The sequence below is a fragment of the Anolis carolinensis genome, chromosome 1 (assembly GCF_035594765.1).
Source record: "Anolis carolinensis isolate JA03-04 chromosome 1, rAnoCar3.1.pri, whole genome shotgun sequence".
Taxonomy (NCBI): Eukaryota; Metazoa; Chordata; class Lepidosauria; order Squamata; family Dactyloidae; genus Anolis; species Anolis carolinensis.
This window is the reverse complement of record NC_085841.1, coordinates 238,279,868-238,294,234: the sequence shown is the minus strand read 5'-3', so window position 1 is coordinate 238,294,234 and position 14,367 is coordinate 238,279,868. Positions and strand designations below refer to the sequence as shown.

At 40.6% G+C, this 14,367-nt stretch overlaps 1 protein-coding gene across 8 annotated transcripts in view; it reads right to left on the bottom strand.

Moving 5' to 3' along the window:
* sptb (spectrin beta, erythrocytic) overlaps positions 1-14,367 on the bottom strand; it is a 135,697-nt gene that overhangs the window by 49,692 nt on the left and 71,638 nt on the right. For 7 of the 8 annotated variants that reach the window (XM_062967214.1, XM_062967213.1, XM_062967211.1 and 4 more), the window contains 4 exons: positions 12,452-12,639; positions 9,429-9,546; positions 1,876-2,034; positions 491-793 (listed from right to left, as the gene is read on the bottom strand). In XM_062967214.1, coding sequence (XP_062823284.1) covers positions 491-793; positions 1,876-2,034; positions 9,429-9,546; positions 12,452-12,639 — 768 coding nt within the window. Of the gene's footprint in view, positions 1-490; positions 794-1,875; positions 2,035-3,827; positions 4,404-9,428; positions 9,547-12,451; positions 12,640-14,367 lie in introns of those variants that run through there. The other variant, XM_062967215.1, reaches the window with a different exon arrangement.

The following is a 14,367-nucleotide window of genomic DNA, read 5'->3' as shown; positions in this document are numbered from 1 at the left end:
CAGCCTTTTAGATTAGTACTTTAACAGACGTCAAGATCCTGATCAAGGTATTTTAATGGCATTCTGAGGACCAGACTAAGGCCCTTTAATAAAATCCAGATTATTCGCTTTGAACTGGATTGTATGGCAGTGTAATTTATATAATCCAGTTCAAAGCAAATAATGTGGATTATCTGATTTGATAATCTGCATTATATGGCAGTGTAGAAGGGGCCTAAGTAGCTTTACTGCTGCTGGAATTGGTTGTTTAGTGCTTGGGATGTTTGGATTGTTGGTTTTAATGATCTGAATTGTATAATGTTTTAAGAATACTTTGTATAACCTATCTTGAGAATTCCTAAGACGGAGGGGTAAAATATAAATATATCACAAAAATATAATAAATAAATTGGGATAACGCAGCTCTTCACAAGGCTGATCCTTGTCTTCACAAGGATCAGCCTCCACCTCAATTGGTCAACTTCCTTCTAGCACACAAGACCTTACTTACTTTCATCTCATCTATCCAGTCAATACTGTGCAGCATGTCTTGGAAGAGCTGCTGCAGTGTAAGGTTCATCTCTAGCCTCCGACGCCGCGCCTGCAGCAGCTCTTGCAGAAACTCCCAAAGTCTCAAAATGTTGTCTTTGCGAGCATTGATACGCTTGATGTCATGATAATTCTCCATTTCCAGTTCCTTGGCTACGTCTTCTATGGCCTGGACACGTTCTTTATAGGCAGCTGTGTCAGTTTCAATGGCTTCATGCTTCTTCTTTGCTGCCTCCACAGCTGGCAAGTCATTTCCAAAGTTGTCCTGCCCAAAGTTAAAGTTAATAGTTTTTAACTGGGAATATTTTAATACTTTATATTTAATCCTGTTTTAATGTTTGTAAATTTTATATTTTAAATGGTTATGCTAATGCTTTTATGTTAAGCTGCTCTGAGTCCCCTTCAGGTAGATAAAGCGGGGTATAAATAATAATAATAATCATCATCATCACCATCAAGCCTTTGATCAACAATAACATCTTTTTCAGGTTAACCACAAAGTGTAAAGGTTAGCACAAAAAAACAAACTGCAAACAAACAGAAAGGACCTGGATAGATACCATTGTAAGTTTCTGGCAGAGTGTTTGTGTCAGTGGCAAACATGACAATGCCTCATAAAGTGGGAAAGATGAAGACCACATATCAGATAGATTGATTCCTGCTATTAGAACTTGAAACCATATGGTTCAACCATACATCACTATCACTCTAGATTACTAATCTACTTGGAGACAATTAACACATAATGGCAGAGCAGTGATCATTGTGAGATGGAACATTGTACCTTATCACCTTTATTATAATATATTGAGGAGAGAACATTTTCTTTATGCGCTGCATCCCAAGGCAAAGCAGAACAAAGTTTGATACAGGGATAGGGAACCTGTAATCATCCATGTGTTGTTGGATGTTTATTTCCCATTTACCCCAGCCTTTAGCTTCCATTCTTCTTCTCTGCCAGTGTACTTGTAACTGCTAAAGTAAGTACAGACTGCATTGTAGTAAGTGGTCTGTGGTTTACTCTCCTTCACACATAAAATAAATATAGTGTCCCTACTTCGCAGATTTTCACTTATTGTGGGTAGTCCTGGAACGTAACCCCTGCAATAAGTGAGGGAACACTGTATATGTTTTCTGAAAGCCCAGTGCAGCTGGCATTATGTCCAGTAAAACAATAATGTTATTCCAGAAAAATAACTGGCTGTTGGTAAGTTGCTGTATGTAAAGAAGGTTTTGGAGAACTGACACTACAAAGGTACCCACATATCCAGCATCTTCTACTATTCCTGATGCCAGCAGACTAATTAGAGATTGAAACCAATACACTCTCAAGCAGTTCTACATTACCTGTGCAACGAGGCGCTGGTTTTCACTCAGCCATGTCTCACGCATTGCTGCCTTGCGATCAAAACGTCGGGCAAGTTGCTCTAGTTTTTCTTGCCTAATAAGTTCGTTTCTCAGTGCCAGCTCCCGCTCATGTTCTGCCTTCTCCAATTTCTCCCAGGCCTGTGCAAATATATTCCATTATGATAATCTATAGATGTTACAGAATATCCAGAAGCTATGTAAACAGCTGCCTAAGATCCCGCAGTTTGTTGTATAGAATACAATCGTCGTACTGATTGGTTACACATCAGCAAAAGGTTTCCTGACCAAACAGGGATATTCCTCCTTTTATTTCTCTTCCTTAAAGTGGCAGAGAGGCATAGATAAGGTATAGTTCACAAAATAATTTTCTCTCTATATGGAAGTGCCCCGTTGTCATCACATGCTGCTCAACTGAACAATCACAATAAACAACAGAGCAGCAATAGATGGTGAAATTTGGTGATTTTATAGTCACAACAAAACCATTTTTCAGACAATCATGAACTTGCTACTGAGCATACTCACAAGTATCCAATTCATAGACAATGCTTGCTCATTTAAGAATGTAGTACGGGATTGGAAAAGTTAGTTTTTGTAAAGTAACTCTGATAAATCATTACATAATGAAATGCTAACAGGGATAGGGAAAAGGCAGAGCTGCTCAATACCTTCTTTGCCTCAGTCTTCTCCCAAAAAGAGATTTGTGTTAAACCTGAGCAATACGGAGCAGATGAGGAAATAGGGGAAATGCAACCCAAAATAGGTAAAGAAGTAGTCCAGGAATACCTGGCTATTCTAAATTGATTCAAATCTCCAAGGCCAGATGAACGACATCCAAGAGTATTGAAGGAACTAGCAGAAATCATTTCAGAAACACTGACAATAATCTCCAATTCTTGGAGAACAGGAGAAGTCCCAGCAGACTGCAGGAGGGCAAATGCTTACACATCACATTCTTTGGGTAAGTAGAGTTTTAACTTACATTGTTTTAGGGAAAAGTGCAAGATCCCTACAGAGATACCTTCTTTTCCTACTGCTGAAGTTTGAACAGTTTAGAATTACAAATTCCTTCAAAAGGTTAATTAGCATTTTAATTTCATTTTCCATGCTATCTATGTACTTTACAATCCCCTTTATCTTGCTCCTTCCCTTCCCTAGTCACAACAAAAGTGAGCAAACATCACTTATATTATACAAGCTTGCTCCCTCCTCCCTATGACTTCCCCTCACATGGCCCTCAACATGTCTCTTCTTAGCCTTCTCTTCTGCAGGCTAAACATGCCTAGCTCTTTATGCCGCTCCTCATAGGGCTTGTTCTCCAGACCCTTGATTATTTTAGTCATCCTCCTCTGGACACATTCCGGCTTGTCAACATCTCCCTTCAATTGTGGTGCCCAGAATTGGACACAGTGTGATTCCAGGTGTCAAAACAGACTGTATATACAGTAGAGTCTCACTTATCCAACATAAATGGGCTGGCAGAACGTTGGATAAGCGAATATGTTGGATAATAAGGAGAGATTAAGGAGAAGCCTATTAAACATCAAATTAGGTTATGATTTTACAAATTAAGCACCAAAACATCATGTTATACAACAAATTTGACAGAAGAAGTAGTTCAATGTGCAGTAATGCTACATAGTAATTACTGTATTTACGAATTTAGCACCAAAATATCACAATATATTGACAACATTGACTACAAAAATGCGTTGGATAATCCAGAACGTTGGATAAGTGAATGTTGGATAAGTGAGACTCTACTGTAAAATCAAAACAGTGGTAATAAATGGAAGCCTAATATATGATACGAGAGTGTATTGGGCCAGCAGTAAGGGAAAAAAACCCTCTCAAATCAAGAGAGTGAATGAAGAGCAACACTCTGAGGAGAGGGAGGGAGGGAGGGGCGGGAGCCGCGCAGGCGCACTTACTTGTAGTCCTCCCCGGTGGGGGTGTTCCGCGGGGTGAGGGCTGGGCTGGGCACTCGTGAGGGCAGCGGCGGGAAGTAAAGTTGGTCCTCCTCCTCCTCCTCCAGGGCGGGGCGGCAGGTGTTCCGGGCGGGCCGGCGCGGGGGAGGGCGCGGAGGGGGCGCCGGGTGGAAGAGAAGCAGGGCGGGCAGCGCCCCCTCCGCCTCCCCCCCGGCCTCCCCGCGCCTCCCCAGCAGAGGCCGGAGCGCGCCCTGCTGCCTCGGGGGCCTCTGCTGGGGGGCGGTGCGGGGCCCCGCCTTCCCCCCGGCGCTCCCGAGGCAGGGCCGCGGCCCCTCCGGCCATGGTTTGGCCAGGAGGGGCTGGAGGCGGCCCTGCCTCTGGGGCCGCGCCGGGGGAGGCCTCTCCCCGCCCTGGCTTCGCCCGCCGCTGCCCTCGCCCAGCCCCTCGAACAGCCGCGCCCGGAGGAGGCGCGGGGCGGGCCTGGCCTCCCCGGCCTCTCTCCGGGCCCTCACCTCCGCGCGGATGGCCTCTGCGGCCGCCTTTCGCTTTGAATTCAGCTCCCATAAGGGCCGCTTACACAGGACACCGCTATTTTCCATTGCTGGAAGCGAAATGGGGGTCCCGGGCAGGGAGGGGGGGCTGGCCGCGAGAGGGGATTGTGACGGGATGGGAGGGGGATTGTGACGGGAGGGGGTTGTGTGTAAGGCAGGCCTGAGGTAAATAAAGTTTTATTATTATTAGTATTATTATTAAACATCAAATTAGGTTATGATTTTACAAATTAAGCACCAAAACATCATGTTATACAACAAATTTGACAGAAAAAGTAGTTCAATATGCAGGAATGCAACATAGTAATTGCTGTATTTATGAATTTAGCACCAAAATATCTGGATATATAGAAAACATTGACTACAAAAATGGCTTGGATAATCCAGAACCTTGGATAAATGAGGCTTGAATAAGTGTATATACTGTGTATATACAGTAGAGTCTCACTTATCCAACACCCACTTATCCAACGTTCTGGATTATCCAATGCATTTTTGTAGTCAATGTTTTTGTAGTCAATGTTTTTAATACATTGTGATATTTTGGTGCTAAATTCGTAAATACAGTAATTACTACATAGCATTACCGTGTATTGAACCACCTTTTCTGTCAAATTTGTTGTATAACATGATGCTTTGGTGCTTAATTTGTAAAATCATAATCTAATTTGATGTTTAATAGACTTTTCCTTAATCTCTCCTTATTATCCAACATATTCGCTTATCCAACATTCTGCTGGCCCGTTTACGTTGGATAAGCAAGACTACTGTGTGTGTGTGTGCTAGCTGTGCCCGGCCACGCGTTGCTGTGGCAAAGTGGTGGTGGTATTGGTTAAAAATTGTGGAATTTTTATTTGACGTTATTTGTATTTTATAATTAATTTTATTGTAACTTATCTCTTTATTTATTATATTTTGTTATTTTCTTGTATTATTTTTAGTTATTTTCTGTTAGTAAAGTATTTTATTGTATTAATTTTTTAGTGTTTTTAAATTATTTTTAGTGTTTTTTATTATTTCTTATTGTATTATTTGTATTTATGTTATTTTTTATTCTTTTATTATTATTTGTGTTTTTATTATTTTATTTTATTATTTGTATGTGTTATATTTTATTATTTGATTATATTATTTTTATTTATGTTTTTTAATTGTATTATTTTATTTTGTTTTTTTATGTATTTTTGGTATTTATTTTATTATTTTTGTTTCTCTTTGTATTGGGTTCTGTGGTCTGTCTGGTCATGTTCCAAATGTATTCTCTCCTGATGTTTCGCCTGCGTGTATGGCAGGCATCCTCAGAGGTTGTGAAATGTGTTGTAACGAAAGCAAGTGGGTTTTATATATCTGTGGAGTGACCAGGGTGGAAGAAAGAACTGTTGTCTGCTTTAGGCAAGTGTGAATGTTGGAATTGGCACTGAATAGCCTTGTAGCTTCAAAGCCTGGATGGTTCCTGCCTGCCTGGAATGAACAAAATGTGGCTCCCAGTTTTAAAAAAACATCTGTGAAATCAGGACAGTTAACTAAAGAACAGCACTGAGCAATCAGGGAATTCCAGACATGATGTACTGAGGGCCAGCTAACATCTCCCAACAAAGGATTCCTCTCCAAAGCAGGAAGTAGGCAGGCCTTGAAGGTGGAAGGGCATTCTTTGGCAATCAAGGTGGCCAAGTGGAACATTCACAGTCGCCTCAGACAGATCAGAGTTGTCCCATCCTGGATATCATTGGTGAGATAGAAATAAACATCCCACTTGTCTGTTTTCAAACAGATCTCATAATCTCTGAGGATACCTGGCATAGGCGTGGATGGCCGTTTGGCAGCAGATACAGTTGTGAGGGAATGTGATGTTTAATAGGCTTTACCTGAATCCCTTCTTATTATCCAACATATTCAGTTATCCAATGTTCTGCCGGGGTGTTTATGTTGGATAAGTGAGACTCTACTGTATATTTATAATCTTACATTATCTGCCTAGAACTGGATTATATGAGGCTCCTTCTACACAGCTGAATAAAATGCACACTGAAGTGGATTATATGGCAGTGTGGAGTCAAGATAATCCAGTTCAAAGTGGATAATATAAGATTATAAATGGGTTATATAGCTGTGTGGAAGGGCCTTGAGTCTACACTACCATATAATCAGTTCAAATCTGATAATCTGTATTTTGTAGGCAGTGTGGAAGAGGCCTAAGTGAAACCTAACTCTGCCTGTCCCCTGGGCTGAGTGGGTTGCTAGGAGACCAAGTGGGCGGAGCTTAGCCTTCTAACTGGTAGCAATTGGCTAAAGACAATTATTCCTCTCCCTCTAATTAGGACTTTATTTTTCTTTTTGTTGTCGGAACCTAAGGGCAAGGACGGTGGATTGCGCTGCCAAATTTCTAGGTTCTGGGGGAGGGACGGACACCATTACTCTTTTATATATATAGATTATATTATATAATGAGAAATGATCAAATAGTATCATATTTGTTATCTTTAATGCTTGATTTTTATTGAACCAAGTTATATGAACAGATGAAGTTGCTTGTGCTGACTATGAATCCACTTACTTATTTACTTGTGTATAGATCAATCTCACGTACAAATTGGGAAAAGGTTTGGGGTAATACTTAGGGGCATGTAACAAACAAACATTCTCCTCTCCTTTTAAAAATACAGATAGTGAACATACTTAGAAAGAAGTAAAGAGAAAGAGAGAATCTGTTCATTTTAGGGGTGACAACTGGGTGATGAAAATTGCATTGTTTGACCTTAAAATGTCTACAGCTATACAAATATAAATGAAGACAAAAGCATGAGAATGTAGCCTGGAAAAAAACGGGAGAGAAAACAAGGAAAGCAACCTGCTGCTATTAGGAATCCACTGAAAAGGCCATGACAAGAGGCAGAATTGAGAAGTGCTCTCACTCCATTACATCTCTCTTGTCCAAGCCACAGAAAGGCAGGCGACCCTCCTCCTTCCCTTCATTTTAGACTCAATTAGTCTTCAGCAGCAATATTGGGGGGGGGGGCAACAAATATGACACACTTGCCATTTTGGGCACTAAAATAGGAGCAGAGAGGCAGTGGGCACTTTTAATACAAGCTTAGTGTATAAGAACTCAGAGAAGCCATCAAGCGATGTAAGGCTGGTAAAGCACCTGGCCTAGATGACCTGATGATGGAGCAAATCAAACACTTGGGCCCCAAAGCTGAAAACTGGCTTTTGAAATTCTACAATCAATGCCTGGCACACAAACAGATTCCCAGAGCATGGAGGAAAACTAAGATAATTGCCATCTTAAAACCTGGTAAAGATGCCTCCAATGCCAGGAACTATCGACCAATCTCCCTCTTATGTCATCTATATAAAGTCTATGAGAGGATGCTATTAAATCGACTAGGACCTGTTATCGAACCCAAGCTTATTGCACAACAAGCAGGTTTCAGACCAGGGAAAAACTGTACAGGTCAAATTCTTCATCTGACTGAACATATCGAGGAAGGCTACGAGAAAGGCTGCATCACGGGAACAGTTTTTGTGGCCTATAACACGGTGCAACATAGAAAAATGCTGCATAAAGTCTACCATATCACCCGGGACTTTGACTTTACAAAAACTGTCCAGACCCTCTTAGAAAACCGCAGCTTCTATGTGGAGTTTCAGGGCCAGAAAAGCAGATGGAGGAGGCAAAAGAATGGTTTACCCCAAGGCAGCGTTCTTGCACCGACCTTATTTAACATCTTCACAAACGATCAGCCACTACCACCACTCACAAAGAGCTTTATATATGCTGATGACCTTGGCCTTACAACACAAGCAAAAGATTTTGAAACAGTTGAAAAGCAACTCACCAATGCCTTGAAAGATCTCTCCAGCTACTACAAAGAGAACCACCTGAAGCCTAACCCTGCCAAGACACAAGTGTGTGCTTTCCACCTACGTAACCGCGAAGCCAACAGGAAACTGAAAGTTACTTGGGAAGGCCAAGAGCTCGAACACTGTTTCCATCCTAAATACCTTGGTGTCACCTTAGACCGAACACTAACGTATAGGAAACACTGCATGAACACCAAGCACAAAGTAGCTGCATGCAATAACATCCTGCGGAAACTGACTGGCAGCGCATGGGGTACAGACCCACAAGTAATAAGAACATCAGCCCTGGCCTTGTCTTTCTCAACTGCAGAGTATGCCTGTCCTGTTTGGCACAAGTCTGCCCATGCAAAGCAGGTGGACATAGCACTGAATGAAACATGCAGAATCATCACGGGATGCCTTAAACCTACACCTGTTGATAAACTCTACAAGTTAGCTGGCATTGCCCCTCCTGACGTGCGACGGGAAGTTGCTGCTAACGGTGAGAGAAAAAAGGTTGAACATTGTGAAAGCCACCCACTGCATGGCTATCACCCTCCTCCCACCAGACTCAAGTCAAGGAAGGGCTTCATGAGAACCACCACTCCTCTTGACGTTCCTCCAGCAGCAGCAACGGTGTCTCTCTGGGCAGCTAAACCTGGCAATTCTAACTGGATGGCCCCCCAAGAGGGTCTTCCTCCAGGGGCAAACCAAGAATGGGCAACTTGGAAGTCCCTGAACAGACTCAGAAGTGGAGTGGGGAGATCAAAAGACAACTTGGCAAGGTGGCACTACCTGGAGGAATCCTCCACCTTGTGTGACTGTGGAGCTGAACAAACAACTCAGCATATGTATGCTTGCCCACAATGCCCTGCCTCATGTACGGAGGAGGAGTTGTTTAAAGCTACAGACAATGCGATTGCTGTTGCCCGCTTTTGGTCCAAAACTATTTAGTTGCTTGTGATTTCTTTTCTTTTCTATTTTATTTCCATTATTTGAAAAGTATCTGCTGTACCAATGCTTTTGACACGAAATAAATAAGTGTATAAGCCACTCTGCCCAAAACAGCTATATCACATCAGTTGTACTGACAGGTCTCACATCAGCAAAGAAAGAATGAAAATATTTTCTACAAGGAACCCCCCCCCCCCCGACTGAACACCTTGAACTGCTGTCTCCTGTGTTAATTATAATAAACTATGTTACATACCCTATTGATGTCTGATACTAGTTTTCCTTCATTAGGTGTATACACTTTTTGATTGTTGGCTCGCATTCTTGACTGAATACTGAATAACAGAACTTCCAGGTTCCCTTTCTCCTGAAACCTAGAACAAGGGGAAAATTAAAAGCATGCTTTGAGAAAACATCCACAAAACAGAAATGCAACACAAGCAACATGCAGCATAAAATCACAGAAATACAGCAAGTTCTAAACCAGGAGCGGACAAAGTACAGACCTGAGGCCCTACTCAGCTCCCCTCAAATCATCCCAGGCCTCATCATACTTGAGCATTTTTCCACTATAATCCACTTTAAATGCTGCAGAATTCTGGGGTTTGTAGTTTAGGGAGGCCCAGGGCTTCTCTGGATGATCAGTTGAAAGGCTCCTCCCTAAACTTCAAATCCCAGAATTCTGCAGTGATTTCCTCCTGCAAAATTCTGGAGTTTGTAGTTTAAGGAGGGGCCTTTAAACTCCAGAGAAGCCCTGGATCTCCCTAAATTACAAACCCCAGAATTCTGCAGGAGGCAGTCACAGCATTTAAAGTGGATTAAAGTGGAAAAATGCTCAAGTATGATGAGCCCTGACCCTTCCTATCCTCCAAAAGGTGAATCACCTGTCCTGGAAGATAAATTAATTCCGAGGATGAAGATGAATTAATTTGCTGAAGCTCCCCTCTCCACTGCACTGTTTAACATCAAAATATCAATTTTCAAAACTAGAAGTGGATATTTGACCTTCAACGCTGCATTTTGAGCAACTGCTGTAGTTCTCAGAAGGCCCTGCGCCAGAAAGCTGGACCATAGACCCACCACATTTACACACTCATGCTCTAAACACAGGCCAAAACATTTGGCTTTTGTGAATTACTTTGGTTAAATTACATATGCTAATCAAAACACAGAGCAGAATAAGGAACAGACTGGATTTGGCAGAAAAGTGGCAGAGTAGCACTCTTTTTCTTCTCTATCTTCTTATGTGGCTTAAAAATTATTCCAATTCATGACAATCCTATCATAAGGTTTTCTTGGAAAGCTTTATTAAGGTGTTGTAACTATTTTCCCATATTGTAGCCTACATCACCTAGCATTCCCTGGCCATCCCCCTTCCAAACACTAACCAGGTCTGACTTTGTTTAAAGGCCAAGATCAGGTGAGATCAGGTTGCCTTCAGCATATCCCATTGTTGGAAAAAGCAATTTATGTGCTGGACTAAAAACCTGCTTCTATCAAAATTCTTTATTTCAACAGAAGAATGCAAAAGACTAACTGTTGCACTTTTTTGCCTAGCAAAAGGTTGGCTTTTGAGAAGTCCCTTCTCAGTCAGTGCTACTCTGGACAGTACTCCTCTAATTTTTTGTCTGAAGTACAATTTGATAAGACTCCATACATATTTTTCTGCTTTAAGTGAAAAGCAGTTGTGTGTGTGTGTGTGTGTGTGTGCAGGACGGAAAATATATAATTCACATTTTACAAAGTACTTGTTATAACCTTTAAAGCCCTATATGGTTTAGGTCCAGGACTGCGTTCTCCTGTACAATCTGCCCCAAACATTCAGGTCATCTGGGGAACAATTACTTTAACCAGCCAGAACTCAACTGGCAAATGTCACCCAGAGGCTCATAGATTGTGGAATGGCCTGACGGAAGGGATTCAACAGCTAAATGGGCTGTCCAAATTGTAAAAAGGGCTAAGCATCTATCTCTTCCAGTAGGCCTACCCAGTTATTTTTAAACTATAAAATTTAAATTGATATTCGGTTGGTTTAAATGCATTTAATATGTTTTAAAATTTTATATCTATGTGTTTTAAGTAGTTTTATTGTATTCTATTGTATTTTAGCTATGTTAAGGAGTGGTGAGTATGAAAATAAGAATGATGATGATGATGATGATGATGATGATGATGATGATGATAATGGGTGCCATGCCAAAAGACCTCAGCCGGCATTTGGAAACAATAGGCTTTGACAAAATTACACTCTGCCAACTGCAAAAGGCCATCCTGCTGGGGTCTGCGCGCATCATCCGAAAATACATCACACACAGTCCTAAACGCTTGGGAAGTGTTCGACTTGTGATTTTGTGATACGAAATCCAGCATATCTATCTTGTTTGCTGTGTCATAAAATAAAATAATAATAATGGTGATAATAATAGTACAATTAACAATTTATGAAAGTGTATTTTACACATTTTGCCAGCAGTGCTTGAGTTCAATCCACTTCCAGGCAGAAGATTTAACAAATGATAAACATCTTACAACAGTTTATTTGAGACGTATGACATGCATGGGTGGCAATAATCTCCCTACTAACAAAATGCTGCGAGTCTAAATGAATTAACAAAGTTAAACAGAAACAGTCAGTACAATTTTATCTAGAATAAAGTTCTACTGTGTTCATGAACCTTACCTCTTATATGTAAATCTTGAATTCTAAATGTTTAAACAAAAACCTTAATCCTTAAATGTTAACCTTAAACCCTGACACTAGGTATTATTGTCTTCTGAAAATATTGTCTACTCATTTTAGCTGCTGAAGAAAACAGCTCTCTTGATGTCATAATTCTGTTCAGAAATCCTTGATCTAAAGAATGGAGCAACAGGGACACTTTTCGTTTTTTCTTTTTGAAACACTAGGCCAAACGACCTCTAACCATTCAGATTTCAACATCATCTTTTGTCAAAATCCTCCAGTTTGAAAAAGCAACAGGAAAAGAACACAGATCTAAAAAAAATATCTGCAATGGCATTTTATTTTGGCAGTATAACAAAATGTCATTTAGGGTATGTCAACTGCCCCTTTCCCCTTCAGCTTGGCTTGGCACTGTTATGCATTACAGTATCACCATCACGTGCCAATCTTCTCCCTCTCAAAAAACTTCAGACAAAAATTAAATGAGTCACAATGCAGATGGGCATAGTTTAAGCTCCTGAAAAAATGAAAAACATCAGCAATTTTTTAAAAATATTAAAAATACCCCACCCCCTCTCCAGATGACAGGTGCTTACTTGGGTGGTTTTTCCACTGTGCGATATGTACTGAAGGACTGGAGCTGCTGCTGCACGCCTGCCAAAGAATTAGCAAACTTGCGGCTATTGAGAATGGTAATGGTTTGTTCTATCCACGTCAGCAGGTCTGAAGCCAACCCACTGTACTTATCGATCATCTTCTCTGTCTCTATTGCATGGTCCATTACCTGAGAAAGGGAATAAACAAACAAAGCACTGCTCATTTGGCACCCACTGCTGCTGGAAATATGTCAAGTCCTTTATCAACCTGCAGATCCTGCATACAGGAATCTTCAACAATGTCAACAAGTTTGATTTCACTACTTTAGAAATTTAAAATTGCACACAAGGATGACTGCCTGTAAGTCTTAAGGCTGTCAGACCAGATTAACCAGAAGAATCTTTCTGGCTTTAAAACAAATGTGAATGACTTCAAACTGCCATGATTCCATCAACTGTAAAGTTGCTAGAGAAACTAATCTATTATTATACCCATACATTCCTCAATGTTTTTCTCCAGTTGCTACCAGCAAATCATGTAGAGGTAACTGTTCTGAGTGTACTATAATCCATTTTAGTTCTGTGCTGAACTATGCAGACTCTATAGACTGATAAAGAATGATAAATTGCAGAATCCCAAACAATCTGGTTTATAATTCTCCAAATTAGAATTATCCTGATGTGAAAATGCCATATTCATATCTAGATATTTTATATATATATATAGTTATATCCCAGCTAACAAAGTAGAATTGTTTATGGGTATTGCGGCTTTAACAGAAAATGTAGTAGCAGGAGTAGGAATTATTATTATTATTATTATTATTATTATTATTATTCATTTTTCTCCCGCTTTTCTCCTGTGGGTGGGATTCAAACGGCGTACAACATACAAAATTCATACAAATACATCAGACAGCAATACATGAGCAATTAAAACATCATATTCCGATATAAAAACCCAATTAACATATCAAATAAAACAATTTTAAAACTTACAACAAGCACCAATTAAAGATATCCATAACTTCCAACCACTGAAGTTATTCATCAAGTATTATCAAAAAATGTATCAGACTGGCAGTGCCTGTTTTCATTCTTCTGGGAAGGCCTGGTTCCACAGAAAGGTTTTAATTTGCGAATGAAAGGCCAGAAAGGAGGGGGCTGATTGTACCTCACTAGGGAGGGAGTTCCAGAGCCGTGGGGCCACCACCGAAAAGGCCATCTCTCTCATTTCCACCAAACACGCCTGCGATGATGGTGGGACCAAGAGAAGGGCCTCTCCTGAGGATTACAACTCCTATGATTCCATAATATTGAACCATGGCAGTTAAAGTGGTGTCAGACTGCACTAATTCTACAGTGTAGATGTACCCAAAGAAAGAGAGCAAAATCTTCTATATGACTTCTTCACATTCATCATAGTTACTCAGTTGCAATAATTCAATAATAATGATTTCATACTAGATCACAACTGGCCCTGTGGGTCACATACAACTTGATGAGACATTTTTGCAGCCCGGCCCATCTCACTTGCTGTTGCTACCGAAAATGCCACTAAAAACATGCAGTAGGACAAACATTCAGAGGAACATCTTTTCTTTCCTTTTGTAAGGGAAAGGAAGGTTAATCTCTGCATTGCATGGCACAGAAGGCTTAATTTCAGCAGCAACAGCATAGTGACAGTATGGTTCCTGGTGCAATTTAGAAGGTATAATGTACACTCCTGAGCCTGGAAGATGCAAATCCATGTATTAAAAGAACTGCGCAAAAAGTCTACTGAATGCACTAACCAACAACAACATATTTACAACAAGTGAACCTAACAAAAAGCTGGTTGAGAGATGTCAGGACTACATTATAGATGTATTTTTAATTATTATCATTATCTCTTACAGTGCAGTTGCCTACTAAGA